This window comes from Aphidius gifuensis, linkage group LG1 (assembly GCF_014905175.1).
Source record: "Aphidius gifuensis isolate YNYX2018 linkage group LG1, ASM1490517v1, whole genome shotgun sequence".
Classification (NCBI taxonomy): Eukaryota; Metazoa; Arthropoda; class Insecta; order Hymenoptera; family Braconidae; genus Aphidius; species Aphidius gifuensis.
Genome location: NC_057788.1, coordinates 16,355,418 through 16,375,172, shown reverse-complemented (window position 1 = coordinate 16,375,172; position 19,755 = coordinate 16,355,418). Strand labels below are relative to the sequence as shown.

Below are 19,755 nucleotides of genomic sequence, written 5' to 3'. Positions count from 1 at the left end.
ATCAAGCTTGATACGAAAAAAAAATGGATTTGTTAAAATGCTTTTTTTTTTTAAATGTGGAATTGATTAATAATGAATTGTGGTATGTAAAACGATTTCATTTTTTTTTATTTTTTTTTTTAAATCATTTTTAACAATTGAACGTTTATCACTTTTTGTTTTTCAAGGAAATGCCATGGTAAAAGAAAAAAAAATGCCATTCATTGTTTTTTTTTTTTTTTTATTTATTCAAATGTTTTTAATATTTTATTTTATTATATATATTTTATTTATTTCTTGTCATTTATTTTTAATCAACAACCAAATACATGTGTAGTCAAGCTTTTTGTTGTTGATAATTACAGAATTCGTTTAATTGTTTTTTTAATTTATTTAATTGTTATCTAGTTTTATTAGTTTATTGTGTAAATTTTGTTTAATTAATATTTTATTCAATAATTTATGTATATATTTATGTATAAAGTGAAGTTTTTTTTTTTTTTTTAAATAAAAATGAAACGAAAAAATGAAGAAAATGATATTACACCAAAACGCCAAAGAACATTTAAAAATATGTATACAGACGACGTTGACGATGTTAAAAATGGACGTAGTGTAAATCGCCAGGCACAAGCAATGATTATTTGTGCTCATAGGTTTTTTTCACAAGAACTTGCAGCTGGCTTACCTTTGAATGGATACGATGATGTATGGTAAGTGTAATGTTTAATAATTAATTAATTCGTAATAGAAATAATTAAAAAATTAACGTAGAATGATATTAATATGAAAAAAAAAATCGTCGATGTTTAATTTACATTGTGTTTTATATTTTAAAATTAATTACACAGCAAAATTATTATTTTTTTTATCAATTTCAACAGCCTGCATTCGTAGTATTTATCATACGTAAATTATTATACTACTATAACACCATCCAGTCATAAAAAAAAAAAAAAACTTTAACATTATTTAACATTTTTTAAATAAATTTATTGACATAAAATGTCAATATTTATTCAATGACATTATAAAGAAAAAAAAAATTAATTAATTATTCAATCAACGATGTAAAACATGATAAATCATAAGCAAGAAAATACGTGACATCTTGTCATGAGAATCAAAAAATAAAAGTAAAATACATTTAAGCATTTTCTAGATTTTATTTTAACATTTCCTTTTTTTCTTCTCATATACATATTACATATTAAAATGACACAAATTTCCAGTTGATATTTTAAACTCTTTCAAAAGAAGAAATGCTAATTTACCTGAAAATATTAGAGCACAATGTTTATTCAAATATAACAATTACTATTCTGCTCATTAATTCTGAAATAAAAAAAAAAACAATAAATACATTGCTAAATATTAAAAAAACGAATCAATTGTATACCTTTTTATCAACACTACCAATTGCCTATAGCACCAGCATTAGCAATAAGTGTATCAACTGCTTGTTTTGTTTCAAGTAATATTTTCGTTTCATTCATTCAATCAGTAGCAACATTTCTCGATGCACCCTTCAATAAATTCATATATCTCAATGTCATTTTTAAGTCACCACGATCAAGCCAAATCACAAAAAAAAAAATCCTTAAAAAAAATAATTCCTTCTTTGGTATTGGACTTGTTGCTTTGAGTAGCAAGAGATTTTGTAAATAACTGAGTATATAAATTAAAGCATCGTCTTTAGCTTTAATATACAAATACCACACAAAACCATTATCATTTATTAACGACAATAATAACAACAATAACAACATCAAGAACAACATCAACAACAATGACTAAAATAAATTCTATTTGTATGCTAATCTTGGAGAATAGACGTTGATGCACATGTTCTCATTTTTCGTGTTTGTGAAAATTGTCCTGTAAATTATAGCTCAGTAAATTTTAATAATTTATAAATCCTTTTTTTTTATTTTTTACCTATATAAATAAAATAAATTTTAATTACTCGTTTAATTAAATCCAAGTAGACTCTTTATTAAAAAACAATTACTGTTTAATAAACAATAATTATTTGTTTTTTTTTTTTATTTTATTTGTATAGAATTTCATTCGTTTTTTTTTTTTTTTTTTTTACGATTATAGTTTAATAGTTATCACACAAACTGCACATTTTATTAAAACATATTATTTCATCTACAAAATAACATAAATTATTATTACGAAAAAATTTTTAATTCAATGTGCGTATTGATAAAACAATTACATGTAATTTTTAAATTATCCGGAAGATTTAATTTATTTTTTAAAATTGAAATCAAAAATATTAGCTATTAATTAAATTTCTAACACATATTGTTTTTTTGTTTCGTTTACTGTTAAACGATGAAAAGTAAAAATACATTTTTTGATTTTTAAATGTTAAATATGATATATTTTTTTTGTATTAATTATGTTTTTCAATTATATTGTATAGGGATATGACATCAGTTGCATTAGGATGGAGTAGGTATACAATCAAGAAATATGTAAAATTAGCTGCTACAAACCCTATAATCTTAACACCTGGTAGAATAAGATCTCGAAAAAGCATTAAGCTGGATGTTGATGAAGCAGTACTTCATCCAATCAAAGAAATTGTCTATGATTACTCGGATAATCGTCAGTAAAATTTTTTCATAAATATTTTGGTTTGATTCAGATAACACCATTAACATTAATTTATATATAATATTATTTGTTGCATTATTTAGGTCGGTCTATTACAGTAGCTACACTTCATGATGAAATTAGGTAAATTTAATCTTTTTTATATGTATTTTTTTATTCGATAAACAAACAAACAAACAGTTTCGTCAACGCAATAGCTATAGATTTATTATTAATTTATTTTCATATACATATAAATATATAGAGGAAGAAAAATAAATTTCACCGGAGAAACTGGTACTCTACGTAAACTTTTAAAAAGAAATGGTTTCAAATGGAAAAGGCGAGATGGCAGAAGGTTTTTAATTCATAAGAAAGAAATTGCAATTAAAAGAGTTGAATTTCTTTCAATGTTTATGGAGAGTAAAAAGAAAGGGAAAAATATTATATATGTACTTGGACGAGACATGGATTTTCCGTAAAGGGTCGAGCAAAACCAAAGAATGGCAAAACAAAAAAATAAAAAGCTGTTCAGTACGAAGCGTAAATCCTGGTGCACGGTACATAATTCTCCATGCAGGTGGAAAAAATGGATTTGTACCAGGTGCTGAATTTATTCTTTGTACGAGCCATAAACCCAAAAAATTCGATGATTATCATGGAGATATGGATGCGGAGAAATTTCAACAATGGTTCACCAATCAATTGCTACCAGGTTTGAGTGAACCAACGGTAATTGTGCTGGACAATGCACCGTATCACTCTGTACAGGTAACTCGAATTATTAATTCATTCCAGTTTGTTGTTTAAATTTCCCACGATACACATTTTTTTTGTTCTGCGCGACGCTGAAGTATTGATTTTTACACATATATTCACACACACACAAATTGCACCAATCAGAGTATAGTATATTCCAATTTTCAAGATGGCTGCGCACACACACCTAGCACTCTGTTATATCAACAAAATTTGAATAGTAGACGATTATTAAACAAGTAAATCCATAAGTTATTTGATAGATAAATGCACGTTCATAGATAAATAAATTTATAGATCATTTTCTGAATAGATAAAAGAATAAAAATAACCCAAAATATATACACTATATTGAGAAAAAAATAAATAAATATTGATGATACATTTAATTAATTTCATTCATTTTTTAGTATAAAAATTGCCTAATTCTACATGGAAAGTAAATGAATTACGAGAATGGCTGTCTCAAAGAAACATTCCCCATGTAGAAAGCACCAAAAAGGAGCAGTTATTAAGATTGTATGCATTAATAAAACAAAAAATGCCCCATAGAGTTAGTGTGGGGTATAACAAAAAGGCATTTTGATAAACATGTTGGGCTTACTCATGAATATAACGACGAACTTACTAAAGAAATGTGGAAAAAATCATAAGAGCAAATTACACCAGAAGTATGGAAAAATATATGTGTGAAAGTTGATAGAAAAATAACAAGAAACTATAATAAATACGTTCTTGTTCTATCGAAAATACAAAGAAAAAATGGTGAAGGTTTATTGGAAGAAACATCTAAATCATCATCATCATCATCTGATTGTGATACAAGTTAATGTGAGTCTCAGCCTGAAACTGAGATTGAATCAAAAGTATCAGGAGATGAAACAGTTGAAGGATTGATGAGTGAAGTAAGTGCACTATTTATACATAAAAAAATATAACATATATCATGTAACGAATGTAACAATACAAAAATATAACAATATAAAAATATAACTATAAAAATATAGTACAAAAATACAATACAACAATATAACTATTTATAGAAACATAATAAAAATATAACAATTAAAAAATTCCAAAATATATATTGTTATAAATATATCTAAAAAATATTTTAATTGATTTTATAGCTTGACATAACTTTACTTGAGGAAAATAGTCAGCCTAAAAAATTTCCTGATGAACTGAATTTACAAGAGAAAAAATGTCGAAAAAATCTAATGGTTTGTTTAAGACACAAGTATTATAATTATTAGTATTAATTACTTCAATTATTTTTACCTGAAAAATTATTATACCATATCAGCATTTTTTTTAAATATAAATTCTTGTTTTTTTTTTTTAAGGAAATGGAAGGAATGAAGACAAACAATGTATCCAATAATAAAGAAAACAATGTCGATTTACCATCAAAAATTGAAAAAACTAATTCACAGTTGGAATCACAAAATTTTATATCGGTTTGTAAAGCAAAAATCTTCTATTTTATTTACATACATATATATATGACATCAATATAATTATTTTTATTAATATTTATTACACAGCATATAATAAATTGATTTAATTTTTTTCAGGACTTGTTAAAAAAGCCTCCAACAACTAAAATTGGTACATTTTCTAATGACGAATTATTTGTCTCAGATTTATTAACTTTGAGGCCAACAATGTGGCTCAATGATAAGGTATTATGATTAAATAATTAAACAAACATACAAATGCATATATATTTTACAATTAAATTATTTTTCGATTAAAATAAATTTTTTTTTTCAGATAATTAACGTTTACATGAGACTAATAATGGAATCTGATATGTCATCTATTTATGCAACCAATAGTTTTTTTTATAAAAAACTGTTAAGTGCACAAAATAACGAAATTCATAAATGGACTAAAAATGCAAGTTGTGGAGGAACAAAATATTTATAATATTGATTCGAAAGTTTAATGATTTAATTCTATTTAATATTTACAGGTTGACATATTCTCAAAAAAATGGATGATTATACCGATTCATTTAGATAATCACTGGGCAGTCTGTATCGTCAACTTCATTAAAAAAACTGTTTCATATTATGATAGCCAGGGTCGTAAAGATGAAGGCCTTTTAAATGTAAGTACTTACTCATAATTTACACATTACAATATAAAATGTATATTACGATATTTATATGCAAAAAATTCAAACATTCAAACCATCCAAATCCTGATTTTATCATCTCTTTTTTTCAAGAAAAAAACAAAAAAAAAAAAAATAGCAAGCTTGTTCAATTAAATTTTTTTTTTTTTATTTTTATAGATAATACTTCAATACCTCGAAGCTGAATGTAACAAACGTAAAAGTGGAAATTTTTCTGGCTGGAGAGTACAACATGTCGATGTGAGTAATTTAACAACAAATAAATATATAATATTAAAATTATAATAAATATATAATAATAAATAATAAAATAATAAATATAATCATATAAATATTTAATATATTTAATATATAATACTAAATATATACATCAATGAATAATAAATTAAGTACATAAATACATCAATTAATCAATCAAACAATAAATAAATAATAAATGAATCAAAAGATAAATAAATAAATAATTTGATTGATTGATTGATTGATTCATTGATTGATTGATATTTGTACAGGACGTACCAAAACAAAACAACTTTTGGGATTGTGGTGCCTACGTATGCATGTATGCACTATATACCTGCAAAAATTTAAAATGGGATTTCTCAGATGAAAAAATGCCTGAAATTCGAGAACAAATACTAATGGAAAGTTTAAATAAAAAAATCAGAGAACCTCCTGCCTTGATAAGAAATCGTATGAGCCTGCAGACGAGTCATCAACATGTCCTACTCATTGAATCAGCAGCTGAAAGTCAGGCAAGTGCGATTTTCCCCCAGGATAGGAGGGACTCTCAATGTATGGCAATTGCATTGTATGCAGTTGTAATAATGTGTTCCAACGACCAAAAAAATATTACACGTAGAGGTATGGATGAAATAATAAAAGAAGGTGATGCTTACTATGTTTCATGTCGAAATTCATTTAAAAAAAGTAAGTGTCACCTTGCCACAGATGAGCTACTAACATCATTGACTATTAAAGATATTAATTATAATATAAATATAAACCAATTACCGATACAAGGAAAATTTGAAAAAAATTTAATATTCAATGATGTTAAAGAAGCAATCAAAAACTGCATAAACTCGTGTAAAAATGATTTTAAAAAATGGGGGTTTTTATTCGTTGCACACTCAAGAGTTGTATCATTTACTATAGATTCTCTTTCTGGGGGGTTTTTAAAAGGGCCAGTTTTTAATTTTTTTAACTCTCATCGCATCGATAGAAATAATAATTCTATAAAAACTTCTAATTTAAAAGCAGGGACAGCAAGGCTATTTTCGTGTCGTACTGTTGACTCTCTGGTAAAAATGTTATTGATTGAACACCCTATTGATAAATCTACATGGCAAATTTATTCGATTAAAGTTCCCGAGGAACGAAATTTATATATAACTTTATATAATTGTATAAAATTTTATAAAAATGTATAAAGTTATATATGGTTTTATATTGCCACTTTATTTATAAAGCTATATATAACATGTTGTATAAAACTTTATATAACTATATAAAACTTCATACAATTGTATAAAGTTTTATATAAAGATCAATAACTATTACTTTTATAAAATTTTATACAAGTGTATAAAGGTATATAAAATTGTATAAATGTATATATAACTGTATTTGAAAATGGTCAAACGCAAAATTTGCTTTGTTGATAAACGCTCAAAAAAAATATTATAAAGAAATGTTTTAATGTTACAAGGGCAGTGGGAATAATGTGTGAATTTCCAAAGCGCAAGAGGGGTAGTGCGCTTTTTAGAAATTCACACATTATTACCACTGTCCCTAGTAACATAAAATATGGTTCGTTACATGTGCCCAATCAGAGAGCCCGCTCACAACTCATTTGGAGGGGAAACACTCGCCAAGGCTCGTGCTTGCCCCTCCAAATTCGTTGAGAGCACACTCTCTGAGTGGGCACTTGTAACGAAATATACTATTCTTTTTTTTTTTTTTTTTTCTACATTAAATACGTAGACATAAACAACTGTCCAGGCTCAGGACTTGAACCCCATACAGTGTCCGATGCGTCCCGATAACGCATGTGAAAATAAAAATTTATTTGTTTTACATCAACAAGCAAAAGTCACGCCTGCGCAGTCGACTAAAAAGTGGGGGCAGTTGACATTTCTGAGTCCGTCATCAATTTTGCTATGCCCCATTGTAATTTTAAATATGTTGCTTTGTATTTGTTAGTGACACCTACAGGAATGCCAAGAAAGTTATTAAAATTACTATGCTACATTGTAAATTTTCAGAGGATCATTTTAATTTTGTCCACAACAGCAGAGTAAATTTTATAAATATACAACGCAAAAAAAAAAAAATATTTTTTGCTATGCTGCAATGTAATTTTGAGGCTGGATTATTTCAAATTTTAAATTTGGTTTCTGTAAAAATTTCTTTATGCGTTGTAATTTTTTCATCGGGAAATAGCAAAAAAAAAACGTAAGAAAATTGCTATGGTACATTTTAATTTTTCAAGACTACAATTGTTTTTTTTCGTTAAAATGATAGTAAATTTTTTATTAGTCAAAAGATAGTTCTTTGGTAATGTGGCAGCATAGTAAAATTTGATGAAATTTTTTTTGCGTGTAAACTTTATTTACCTTATTATACCTTCTTTGCTTATATACTTAACATATTATACTTATTGACCTTTTTTTCGATAGTAGCCTATCATTTTTCGTTCATGATGCTGTTGGAATCCGAATAGAACACATTATTCCAATTGAAGAAGCCAGCGAATATATATTTGTTGATCAAATTCAGGATGATACAGAACATAAGACTTGTCATACGGATTGGTGAGCTGTAAAATACCACGTTTCATTAGAAAGAATAAGTGATACATTTTTTATTAAAATAATATTTATTGTGTAATGTGAGTTACATTTTAATAAATAATAAAGAATCTTTGTTATAAATGATTGTTATAATTAACCCGTAGAACTCGCTCTATATTATTATTTGTAACTTTGGTTCACTAATTTATAAATATTATGTTCTATGAAGGTTAATATAATTATATAAAACTGTACATGTAGAAAACTTATTTATACTGCTATATATATATAGTTATATACAATTATATATAGCTTCATGCAATTGTATATAACTATATATATAACTTTATATACCTTTATAACGATCGTTCCTTGGGTAAAAATATCTTCGTATATTCATATACAAGTTTATATACTTTTATAAAACTATATGAAACTTTATACAGCTACATATAGAAATATATAGCTTTATATAATTATATATACTTATACACAAATCGTTCACAACTTTGTACACATTTATATATAACTTTATAAAATTATATAAAATTTTATAAAATTTTATAAAGTTATATGTGAATATATAAAGGTATATAAAGATATATATAAATTTCGTTCCTCGGGTTGAGAAAAAAAATGACGATGATTCAAATTCAAACATATTTTAAAATTAAATCTCCTGAAAAAAAATTTAAATATTAAATAAACTTAATAATAATAGTAAATTGTTCTTAACCAGTAAAAGTACAACTTGTCCCCCCCATTAGACTCAGCATCAATTTATTTTTCATGTAACATTAACTATTTATTATACATTATAACATAAAATAAAATCGAGTAATTTTTTTAAAAAACATTATCATAATTATTAATCATTGAATATTTAATTATTTTGATGCAGCCAATTTTTTTTTTTCTGTAAATAAAAATGAATGAATTAAACATGTATATAATATATTTTAAGTAAATTTATTTGACCCTAACCACCTTGTTCACAAATACCTGTACTGTGTTCACCAGTACCACGTCCACTACTTCTTGTACCACAGCTACCAGCAGCACCAGCTCTCGTACATACCACCCATACTATCTGGCTTTGGTGTTGATCTTTTTACATTGACCTTTAATTGTAAGAAAAATTCATAAATTTATCAATCAACAAACAATCTGTTTATATATTTGAATTTTTTTTTTTCAATATAAATTGATATTTAAGGCTCGGATAATTTTTCAATTTAAATTTTATTCTCATTTCTCAAAATTACCTTTTTTCCACTGATATTTTATTTTGGTGTTTTCAAAAGATCATTAACAACTTGTTCTGATTCAAATGTTATGAAACAAAATCCTTTTCTTTGATTTTTTGTTTTATCAAATGGCATTTTAACATCGACAATAGTACCAAATTGTCCAAAGAAATTTTTAATGTCATCATCCGATAATTCTGTTGAAAGTCCACCAACAAATATTCTACCATAGCATGCTTTAGCTTTTATTGGATCGATTTTTTTATTGTTGATAACATGATCAACAGCTACGATGATATATTGATACCAAAAAAATCAAACGACATAATCAGTAAACCAGTTTATATTTTTTTTAAATGTAAGTAAATTTTAAATTATTTTTCTTCAGGAGTCTAGATTGTTTTCAATTTTTACAATAATTGTTTTTCCTCTGACTGCAAAAAAAAAAAATGAAATAACTTATTTAATAATTATTTAAAAAACGTCTAATCTTTCGGTATCATTTAAATACATTAGAAAAAAATTAATTAAAACATTAAAATAAATTAAAAATGTCCAATCTAACCTTACATTGTTATTCCAGTTATTTTGTCAGAAATTATTTCTGTTTATTGTTCATTTGTACCAGGATGATAAATTAATTTGAATCAAGACTTGCCAGTAGATCAATTTGTTGTTACAGCTGGAGCTGCTGCTGCTGGACTTGTTGTTTTTGTTGTTGTCAATAAATGACAGATGAACTTGATCATCTACATGTAATTGAAGCTGTCATTCAGTCCAAACAAAAAAATTAAAAAATATATGGATGAATCAATCATTTAAATGTCAATTGTCATTTAAATACATGAGAAAAAATTAATTAAAACATTAAAATAAATTAAAAATGTCCAATCTAACCTTACATTGTTATTCCAGTTATTTTGTCAGAAATTGTTTCTGTTTATTGTTCATTTGTACCAGGATAATAAATTAATTTGAATCAAGACTTGCCAGTAGATCAATTTGTTGTTACAGCTGGAGCTGCTGCTGCTGGACTTGTTGTTTTTGTTGTTGTCATTGCATGTTTTATAAACAATATGGAGTCACACGTTTAGTTTTTCTGTTGTTTTTTTTTTAAATTATTATTATCATTATTTTCCGACTTGGCCCGAACTTTTTACCTAACCTTACCCTCACAGATATCCCCTGATATCCCCTCTGCTTGTTACAAGTAGTGGGGGAAGCTTGAGAAGGTCTATCCCTTTCTCCCAAAGTAATATTCGCTCAGTTGACTGTACAAGTTGGGCATCTTGGGCAATAAATACAATGATTAAAACACAATAACATCACCAGAAACAAATTACATTCATTTTAAAACACTTCAAGAGATTGCTGATTTAATATATTTATCTGTTAATGATAAAGATTTAATTCTTTCAGTTGCACAAATAACTAAAAAATGTTGTGATGAATATATATAATAATAAAAATATAACTGAAGAAAATATTAGAATGGCATTATTGTGGTTGTCAAAGCTTAAAAATGTCATCAAGGTATAACAACAACAACAACATCAACTACAACAACTTGCTGGTTTAGAGAATACTTTGGACTTAATCAAGAATTACATAAAGAGCCTAATTGTATTCAAGATGATTTACCAGTTAATATGACTACAGATAGAAATCTTTTTGCAATTTCTAGATCATAAATTAATTTTGTAAATATCATTAATCATTTGGATTAATTTATTAAATTTTACATTATTATTGGTGAAATATATTTTTTAATTAAATTTTGTTTAATGCAGTCATTTCAATTACGAGTATTGCCACCGTCAAGCAATATTACATTTCCATCTGGACAAGTAACACAAGTACTAAAAGTATAACAAATTCATCATATTTAATCTATCTACATGAGTCCACAAACAACAAATGATTGAGAAAAAGATTTAATTATACAAAATAGAATACCTCAATTAAAATGGGTAACATGTCATAAGCTGAGAAAAAAAAAAGGTGACAGAAGAGTATTTACATTACCAGAAATAACTCTCTCTGAAATAACATAAACAAGTATTAGTAATCTTTTAGTAACACGTCCATATTTTATTTCAACTATTCAACAAATTTAGCTAATTTTTTGGTATCATTTTTGGACAATGAACGTCCATCAGTTCGTGAAAAAGTATTTAATTGTGTAAAAAATATATTCAAAGATAATAAACGTGGTAAATTATCACTTGTTATTGTTCGTAAATTAAACCAATATATTAAATTATGTGGTCACTTGGTTCATACTGAACTTGTTAAAGTATTATTGTCATTGAGAATAAAAGATATTGATCTTGATAAAGAACGTGATGATTAAATGACACAAAAAAAATTAATGAGCCATCAACAACGTATACTTTCATTGAGTAAACGTGAAAAAAGTAAAAAATTAGAAGCTATTGAAAAAGAGCTTGAAAAGTTGAAGAACAAAAAGTATTAACTGAAATAACAAGTATTGTATTTACAATATATTTTAGAATGTTAAAACAAGCACCAAATAGTCAAGTTTTACCTATAATGTTTAGAGGGTCTAGCTAAATTTGCACATTGTATTAATCTTAAATTTTATCAAGATTTAGCTAATATCATAAATACACTGATGGAAGAAAAAATTTAGGTTTACGTGAACAATTACATTGTATACAAACTGTATTTACAATATCGTCTGGACAAGGACCAGCATTAAATATTGTTTCATACAGATTTTATGTACATTAGTATAAAAATTCATTATTATCAATTAATGCTGGGAAAAATCAACAAGATTGTCATATTATCATTGAAATATTAATTCAAGTGTTGATTAATCGTAGAAAAAAAATAACACAAAATCGTTTAATAGCATTTATCAAGAGAATTGCACCAATGTCATTGCAATTACAACATCATGGATCATTGAGGCTACTTGGTATTATTAAAATAATAATGCTAACAAAATCAATTGAGGGACTTTTTGATACTGATGCTAATTCTGCTGACGGTTTTTATCAACCAGAACTTGATGAACCAGAATGTTGTGATGCATATTGTACATCATTATGGGAGCTTGTTGCATTACAAAGACATTATCATTCTGTTGTACAAAAAATACCACGTAATATTGCAGCTGGTATACCAATAACTGGTGTTGCTAGTTTACCACCAGAACATTCCAAATTAAAACCCAAAGATTTGTGTGGACAATTTGATCTAACTGGGTATTTAATCCATCAATTGAATCTACATGAGCCCACAGACAACAGATGATCAATTATTAATTGTTGTAATAATATATTTAAATTATTACAATTATCAGTTCGTGGACCAGCATCAGCTGATGAATTTTTACCAGCTTTAATATTCATTGTGCTAAAAGTCAATTATTGAAATGACAAATGGTAATCAAGATAATAACATTAAAGATGATAAACAACAACAAATTGAATCACAACAACAATTACCAAATACAAAAGAAATGTATTTGTGTTGATGAGAATATGTGTGATGATGAGAGTTAACTACTACCGTGCCTTATTATACATCAAATATTTTGTCCCCTTCCGTCTCTAATCTTTTAGAAATTTAATTAAAATATGATAGAGTTGAATGAGGATGCTGAGGTTTAGTTATGATCCCATAGATCGATGTCGAGCTTTTTTAAAAAAAAAAATCAGATTTTTTCGTTGCGGTAATATATATTTAAAGCATAATTGATATTTACGGTCTTTGCGTTTTTATCAGTTTTTATCAAATCGACCAGATTTCTTTCGTTCAGTTGGTATAAAACTTTACAATTATTTTTCTTCTCTCTCCTAGACGTATCTTTTTTTTAGTGTTTATATTTTGGCTGCACTGCCAATATTAATTTAAGGTGGACATTTAGCTTTCTGAAATTTTCTTTTCAAAATGACTTTCGTATTTATATTTATACTTCTTTAATAATTCATCTTTATATGTGCATCTATTTTTTTATGTTTTTTTTTCTGAAATGAATTGTATGAAAATAAACTTTAAATTATTTATTCATTCATTCATTACGTTTTTTATAAAAACAGGAGCTTTTACACAAAATAATCGGTTTTTGTTTATTGTCAAAAAAAGAAATTCATATTAAATTACAACATTTGTACCTGGTAGTAATACTGAATTTTAATAATTAATTTTCAACAGATATGTACAGTATGAAGTTGATGGAATATACATATGGAATTACCATATGGTACAATGTCTGATGATGAAATGCAACAGTTGGGTATCCCTGGTGGAAATATTTCTTCGAATTTTCTACGAATCTCTACGAATTTTTACGACATTGACCCATTCAAGAGTTTCGGAGTTATCTCTTAATTTTTCTTCGAGTTTTTTGGCCTTCGGAGAAACTTCTCCAATTGCTCGGGAACTTCTCTAAAAGTCAACCATGTGTTAACATAGTTCCAAAATTTTCTTTGAATGTTTCTCCGAGTTTTTTTGAGCTTCAGAGAAGATGGACTATTAGTAGAAATAATTTATAGATTTTCTTTGAACATTTTTCGGAATTTATTTAGTTCTTCAAAGAAGCTTCTTCGATTGTTTGCGAACTTTAGAAGAACTATTCAGAAATTTGTAAAAAGTTCGTTGAAATTTGTAGAAGTATTAAACGATGTTTCAAACAGAAGTTTCTACTATGAATTATTCGGCAAGAAACCTTAAAATATTTCTCGAAGCTCAGACAAATAATTAAGAGTACGGAGAAAACTTTCGAAGATTTTTTAAAATTTTTTCTCCGCATGGGTCAATTTCGTAGAAATTCGTTAAAATTCGCAGACAGCTCTTAGAAAATTCGTAGAAATATTTCTACCAGGGATACCAGCATTACAAGAGAAAGGTTTATTATTTCTTTGGGCAATTGGACGTGCTACGGAATTCGGTCGTGAATGTTTACAGCTATGGGGTTATGATAGAGTTGATGAGATAATATCCCTGGTGAAAAAAAATCTGGCAAATTCTGACAGAACCTTACAGATTCTCGCAGATTTACACCGGTTTTCGGAACAACTGCCAGATTCTGCCAGATTATTTTTACCAGGGATAGGTTAAAACAAATCAATTACAAAGAATAATAAGAACTGGGGCGCTATTCTTGGTCCCGTATTGCGGGAGTTATTGCAAGTCTCGCAATAACGATTCGCCGATAAGAAATATTATTCGCGATAGAAAAACATGAAGGCGCTTTTTGTTGCTTTCATGTAAATTTTACCTTATTTTTGCATTTGCATACCACAATGGCAGCTTCACATGAAAGCAACAACAAGCGCCTTCATGTTTTTCTATCTTAAGATAAAAAATATTTTTTGTATGGGGTAGTCTAAAATAGACAAGCTTTAAACACCTTGTTTATTTTGATGATCAGGACGTATGATATGTGTTATTTTTTATTGTAAACGATCAAAAGACACTTCAAAAAGATATGATATCAAACAAAAAATAAATTTTTGTACAAAAAGGAGAGTCAAGTATTCAAAATTGTTATTATTTTTTTTTTAAACATACAAAAAAAGAGAATATCAAAAAAGTCAAGTACAAAAGTACTAATTTCTTTAAAAATCATTGACCCATATGAATGGTCTTAACTTTTGACAAAATTTTATACTTGACCCCGCCCGGTTCTTCCCAAATAAAATTTCGAGTCTTTCACACAAATGTAGACTCATCAATAAGAAGTGAAAAGTAGAAGCACTTCATCTGTATCAAATTGATTAATACGAATATGAAACATAATACGTATGTAATACTGAACTGTCATACTTAGCCAACCACTCGTGAAAATATTTCGCCGCGATTACTTTGTATTTCTCCATGATTAGTCTGAATTTCTTTAAAATTAACCCATACTGAGAAATGTGTGAAAAAATTTTTTCAAATTTTTCTGAAATCGTTGGTGAGTGGCAAAAAAATGACGTCAGTAAAATAGTTCAGAGAGTAAAATGTAGGGGCGCTTTTAATGTATAATGCATAGAGTGGATATAAGTTTCTCCCCCTTCTAATAATGCATATTGCATGGTATATGAAACTAAAGATTGCTAAAGATGCACATATGTATAATTGTATGAATAGATATCCGTCGTCAATATTATAAACAATTATAAAAGTGTGTAGGCTTGAAACTTTATTTGGGAAGAACCGGGCGGGGTCAAGTATAAAATTTTGTCAAAAGTTAAGACCATTCATATGGGTCAATGATTTTTAAAGAAGTTAGTACTTTTGTACTTGACTTTTTTGATATTCTCTTTTTTTGTATGTTTAAAAAAAAAATAATAACAATTTCGAATACTTGACTCTCTTTTTTGTACAAAAATTTATTTTTGTTTTTTGTTTGATTTATTTATTGTCAGATTTTTGATCTTATTATCATGTGATAATATCATTGAGTTTTTTTTTAAATACAATTTTCATATCAAACTATTTTTCCTTCTTTATTTTACTACTCATATTTTATTTCATTAGAATTAATTCAAAAATGATTCATAAAATTTTTTTTTGAAACGAAAACAAGTATATATTATTAATTTATTTTAAAACAATAATCCAATTTTTTTTTTTCTTATTCAAAAAGTGTGATATAAATTCCAAGAATTTATTGATGATTTAAATAGTTTATATAAATACAAATTTAAATAATTAATGTAATTTTTATGTTTATTTCAGTAGTATCTCAACCTCAACAGCAGTATCAGTTGCTGGAAATTGAAAAATGATAATTATATTATTTCTGATGATGATGAAGATATCATTCGATCAAGACAAAAAAAACCGAGACAAATTGATTATACCGATGACGATGAGGACGATCATAAAATGGCTGATTTAACTGATTCAATGGCTCGGTGTCAATCACCATCAGCATCAGTATTATCATCATCATCAAATATAACGTCACCCAGTAAAAGGTATATGAATATTGTTTTTTTAAATAAATTTATATAAATACGAGTTTCCTCGATGATTCTAAATTTTATTTTTTGCTACAGTAGTATCACCACATCATTATCAGATGATGAAACTATAAAAGATAGTGATAACGACAGTGATATTATTTCTGATGATGAATGTTCAATTGATCCAAGAAAAATAACACCAAGACGAATTAATGATACCGGTGGTGACAATAATGTTGCTGATTTAATTAATCCAATGGCTCGTTGTCAATCACCATCATCAAAATCATCAAACATAAAGTCTTCCAGTAAAAGGTAAATATTTTTTTTTTTTAAGAAACATAAAAAATAGGTCTTCTTTTTTATTTCAACCATCTATTTAATTAGTTTATACATATCGAGTCAGATTAAAGTAAAATAAAGAGTGTATTATTATTTAAATTTTTTATAATTAATAATGAATATATATTTGTTTATATATAAATATAGCCTGGTATTAATTCGAAATATCATAAATTCAAGACTTGTAATGAGAATTTTAGGTTGCTGCTTTATAAAAACTTGTCTTATCTAATGAAAAAAAAAAAATTATTCAATTCAACAATTTATTTATAGTCAGATTTTTAATTTTTTTATCATGTGATAATATCATTGAGTTTTTTTTTGAATACAATTTTTACATTAAACTATTTTTCCTTTTTTATTTTATTTCTGGTATTTTATTTTATTAGAATTAATTTATTTCAAGATATATCTCAAGGTCAGATTGTTGAATGTCACTTTTATTTAATCAAGATTTGATTAGATATACACTAAAACGCATTATATAAATTTTCAGTTGATTACATTTGTTACAGATTGTAAATAAAAAAAAAAACATTAACTAAATTAATCAACTAATTTTTCTTTTTTTTAATTATATTTTATGGAGTCTTGAAGACACCTAAATAAACAATAATATTTTTTTTCTTTTTTTGTATCTTGTAATTGTTTTAAAAAAATTATTCTCAATTTATATATAATTTTTCTATATTATTAATAATTTATTATCATCATATAATCATTATTATGGTTGATTAGTTACATTTTTTTAATTTAAATTTTTATAAATTATTATTTTTTTTTTCAATATGAAAATAGTTTAATTAATTTAAAATTTAAATGATCCAATAAGATTATCAGTGTGAAATCTTGAATTGTATATAACTGAATTTTATTTTATTTTGTTAAATATGTGTCTTGGAAATTACTTTGTAATTTACATGTATGTATTTTTTTATTGAAAATTGATTATTTTTCATGATTTAAAAGTTATAATTAATATATCAATTGTAATTTTTTTATTTTTTTTTTCAATTTTTTATGATAAAATATCAATTTATTTTGTTTTTTTTTTCAACGACAGTGATCATCATAATGATAATAATACGTTGACTGATGATGACGATGATTTATCAACGGTTCGTCAATCTCCATCGAGATCACTTAAGAATCCACCAGCAAAAAGGTAAAATTATAATAATCATTTAAAGTGTTTTATCATAAATTTAAAAAAAAGCCAATCAAAAGTTTGAATAAACAAGAACAAAAATTAATAAAAAAAAAATTTTTTTTTTAACACTTTTATTTTTTAAATTTATATTATTAAAAATTTAGATAATTTAAAACACAAGTAGGAATTTTATTATATAATTAGACTCAAAATATATAAAATTGTTTTATTTACAAAATTTATTTATGAATATGTACAAAGGTGTCATATATATATTTATTCGAGTATAAGTTGAGAAAAGCAAGGATATTTAGTAAAAGTGAAAAAAGAATAAATGATAGGAGATAAAAATATAACTAAAGGGGTTGAAAAATAGGTTTAACAGATGCAATTTATTGACTTTTCTTTAATTGGGTGGGGTATATAGAAATGGTATTTTCTGGATATCTTTTTTCAGTGTTGTTTTTATTTTTTTTTTTATAGTTTTACTGATCGTCCAACGCCACCACCACCTCCACCACCGCCACCACTACCACCACCACCAATAAATATAGAATCAGAGAATCATACCACAAAAAGACAGATTGATGATAATAAAAACAACAGGCCACATAAAATTTTAAAAACACTGAATTTATCGAGACAATATAAAAATAAAAAAAAAAAGAGATTTTGTCGGGATTGTACACGAAGAGGCCATGGAACGAAATCAAGCAAATATTGTCAAAAAAATATTAATTACAAAAACGATATTATTGATAATGAACCATTAGGTGATAGAATAATAAGTTTAAAGAAAAAAAAAGAAATAAAATATAATAAAATAAAAAAAAGAAAAAATAATAAATCAGTTAAACTTGATGTGGGTAACGATGACAATACCAATAAAAGAATTGATAAACGTCAATTAAAAAAAAATAAAATTTATCGAATGGCAACAAACAAAATGGGATAAAATAAAATCGCGAAAAATCAATTAGTCCATGATACAATTGTTGATAATGTAAAGGTTTTGTCAGGGTTATTTACTGAGTTTTCTTATTTTATTAGTTATTGCCTGAACCATGAAAATAATCATATGATTGAAGAATTGATGAATATGAAAAATCAAACTTTACATTTTTACAAATACCTAAGTAAATTTACTTGTTGTAAAAGAAAAAAAAAGGCCAAAAATGACTGGATTGATAAATTATTCGATGAATTTGAAGCTTTAAGAAAAGAAGCTGATGTTGGACCTTTATATAACGTTGACTTTCGATCTAATTTACTTTCTCAAAATTTAATTAGTTATGAAACTAATTTTATTACAAACATTACATATACCCGTAATACTCGAAGACGAATCGGAAAATATTTAAAAATAGTAATGAAAATATACAGTTGGAAAAAAAGAAAAAGGATACTGGATAAATTTTTTTTTGAAAACATTAAACCAAAAAATCCAAATAATAAAGATGAAATTATGGAAATATTTGCTGATGATGATAGTCTTGATTTTACAAAAATTAAAACTCATTGGTTTACATTTATGAATTTTTTTAAGAAACTATCAAGCATCAATGGAATGAATTTTCTTCTATCTCCTATCTACAAGCCAGGCCTAAACCATTTTATATACAACACATGTTGTGTGTGGCAATTAGCACGAAGATTGTATAAAAATGATGAAAAAATAAAAAGTAGATGGGGGGATCAAAAGATGATATATACAAAAGATAGAGAAAATTTGGTATATAAATTACTATGGAAAAAATGTTTTAAAATTAAAAAAAAATTTATAAAAAAACAATTTAATTATTCA

The 19,755-nt window shown here is 25.8% G+C and overlaps 2 protein-coding genes and 1 pseudogene across 2 annotated transcripts; all 3 read left to right on the top strand.

The window, feature by feature from the left end:
• Nucleotides 1–4,694: 4,694 nt before the first annotated feature.
• On the top strand, nucleotides 4,695–9,762 carry LOC122858785 (sentrin-specific protease 1-like). Its single transcript, XM_044161972.1, has 7 exons — nucleotides 4,695–4,805; nucleotides 4,923–5,030; nucleotides 5,122–5,247; nucleotides 5,324–5,461; nucleotides 5,648–5,728; nucleotides 6,001–6,418; nucleotides 9,683–9,762. The coding sequence occupies exons 1-7, from the start codon at nucleotides 4,695–4,697 to the stop codon at nucleotides 9,760–9,762; spliced, it is 1,062 nt and encodes a 353-aa protein (XP_044017907.1).
• Nucleotides 9,763–11,052: 1,290 nt separating this feature from the next.
• On the top strand, nucleotides 11,053–12,812 carry LOC122858705 (annotated as a pseudogene).
• A 3,567-nt stretch (nucleotides 12,813–16,379) lies between these two features.
• Nucleotides 16,380–19,522, top strand: LOC122858651 (WAS protein family homolog DDB_G0292878-like). The gene is made up of 5 exons (XM_044161715.1): nucleotides 16,380–16,471; nucleotides 16,553–16,774; nucleotides 17,865–17,966; nucleotides 18,435–18,557; nucleotides 19,498–19,522. The coding sequence occupies exons 1-5, from the start codon at nucleotides 16,380–16,382 to the stop codon at nucleotides 19,520–19,522; spliced, it is 564 nt and encodes a 187-aa protein (XP_044017650.1).
• The last annotated feature ends 233 nt before the right edge of the window (nucleotides 19,523–19,755 follow it).

Excerpts from the sequence above, each read along its gene's own strand:
- LOC122858785 (XM_044161972.1), top strand. The coding sequence starts at position 4,695 with ATGGAAGGAATGAAGACAAACAATGTATCCAATAATAAAGAAAACAAT. Across the intron at positions 5,031-5,121 it reads CAATGTGGCTCAATGATAAG|ATAATTAACGTTTACATGAG; the intron begins GTATTATGATTA and ends TTTTTTTTTCAG. Across the intron at positions 5,248-5,323 it reads TTCATAAATGGACTAAAAAT|GTTGACATATTCTCAAAAAA; the intron begins GCAAGTTGTGGA and ends TAATATTTACAG.
- LOC122858651 (XM_044161715.1), top strand. The coding sequence starts at position 16,380 with ATGGCTGATTTAACTGATTCAATGGCTCGGTGTCAATCACCATCAGCA. Across the intron at positions 16,472-16,552 it reads ATAACGTCACCCAGTAAAAG|TAGTATCACCACATCATTAT; the intron begins GTATATGAATAT and ends TTTTTGCTACAG. Across the intron at positions 16,775-17,864 it reads ATAAAGTCTTCCAGTAAAAG|TGATCATCATAATGATAATA; the intron begins GTAAATATTTTT and ends TTTCAACGACAG.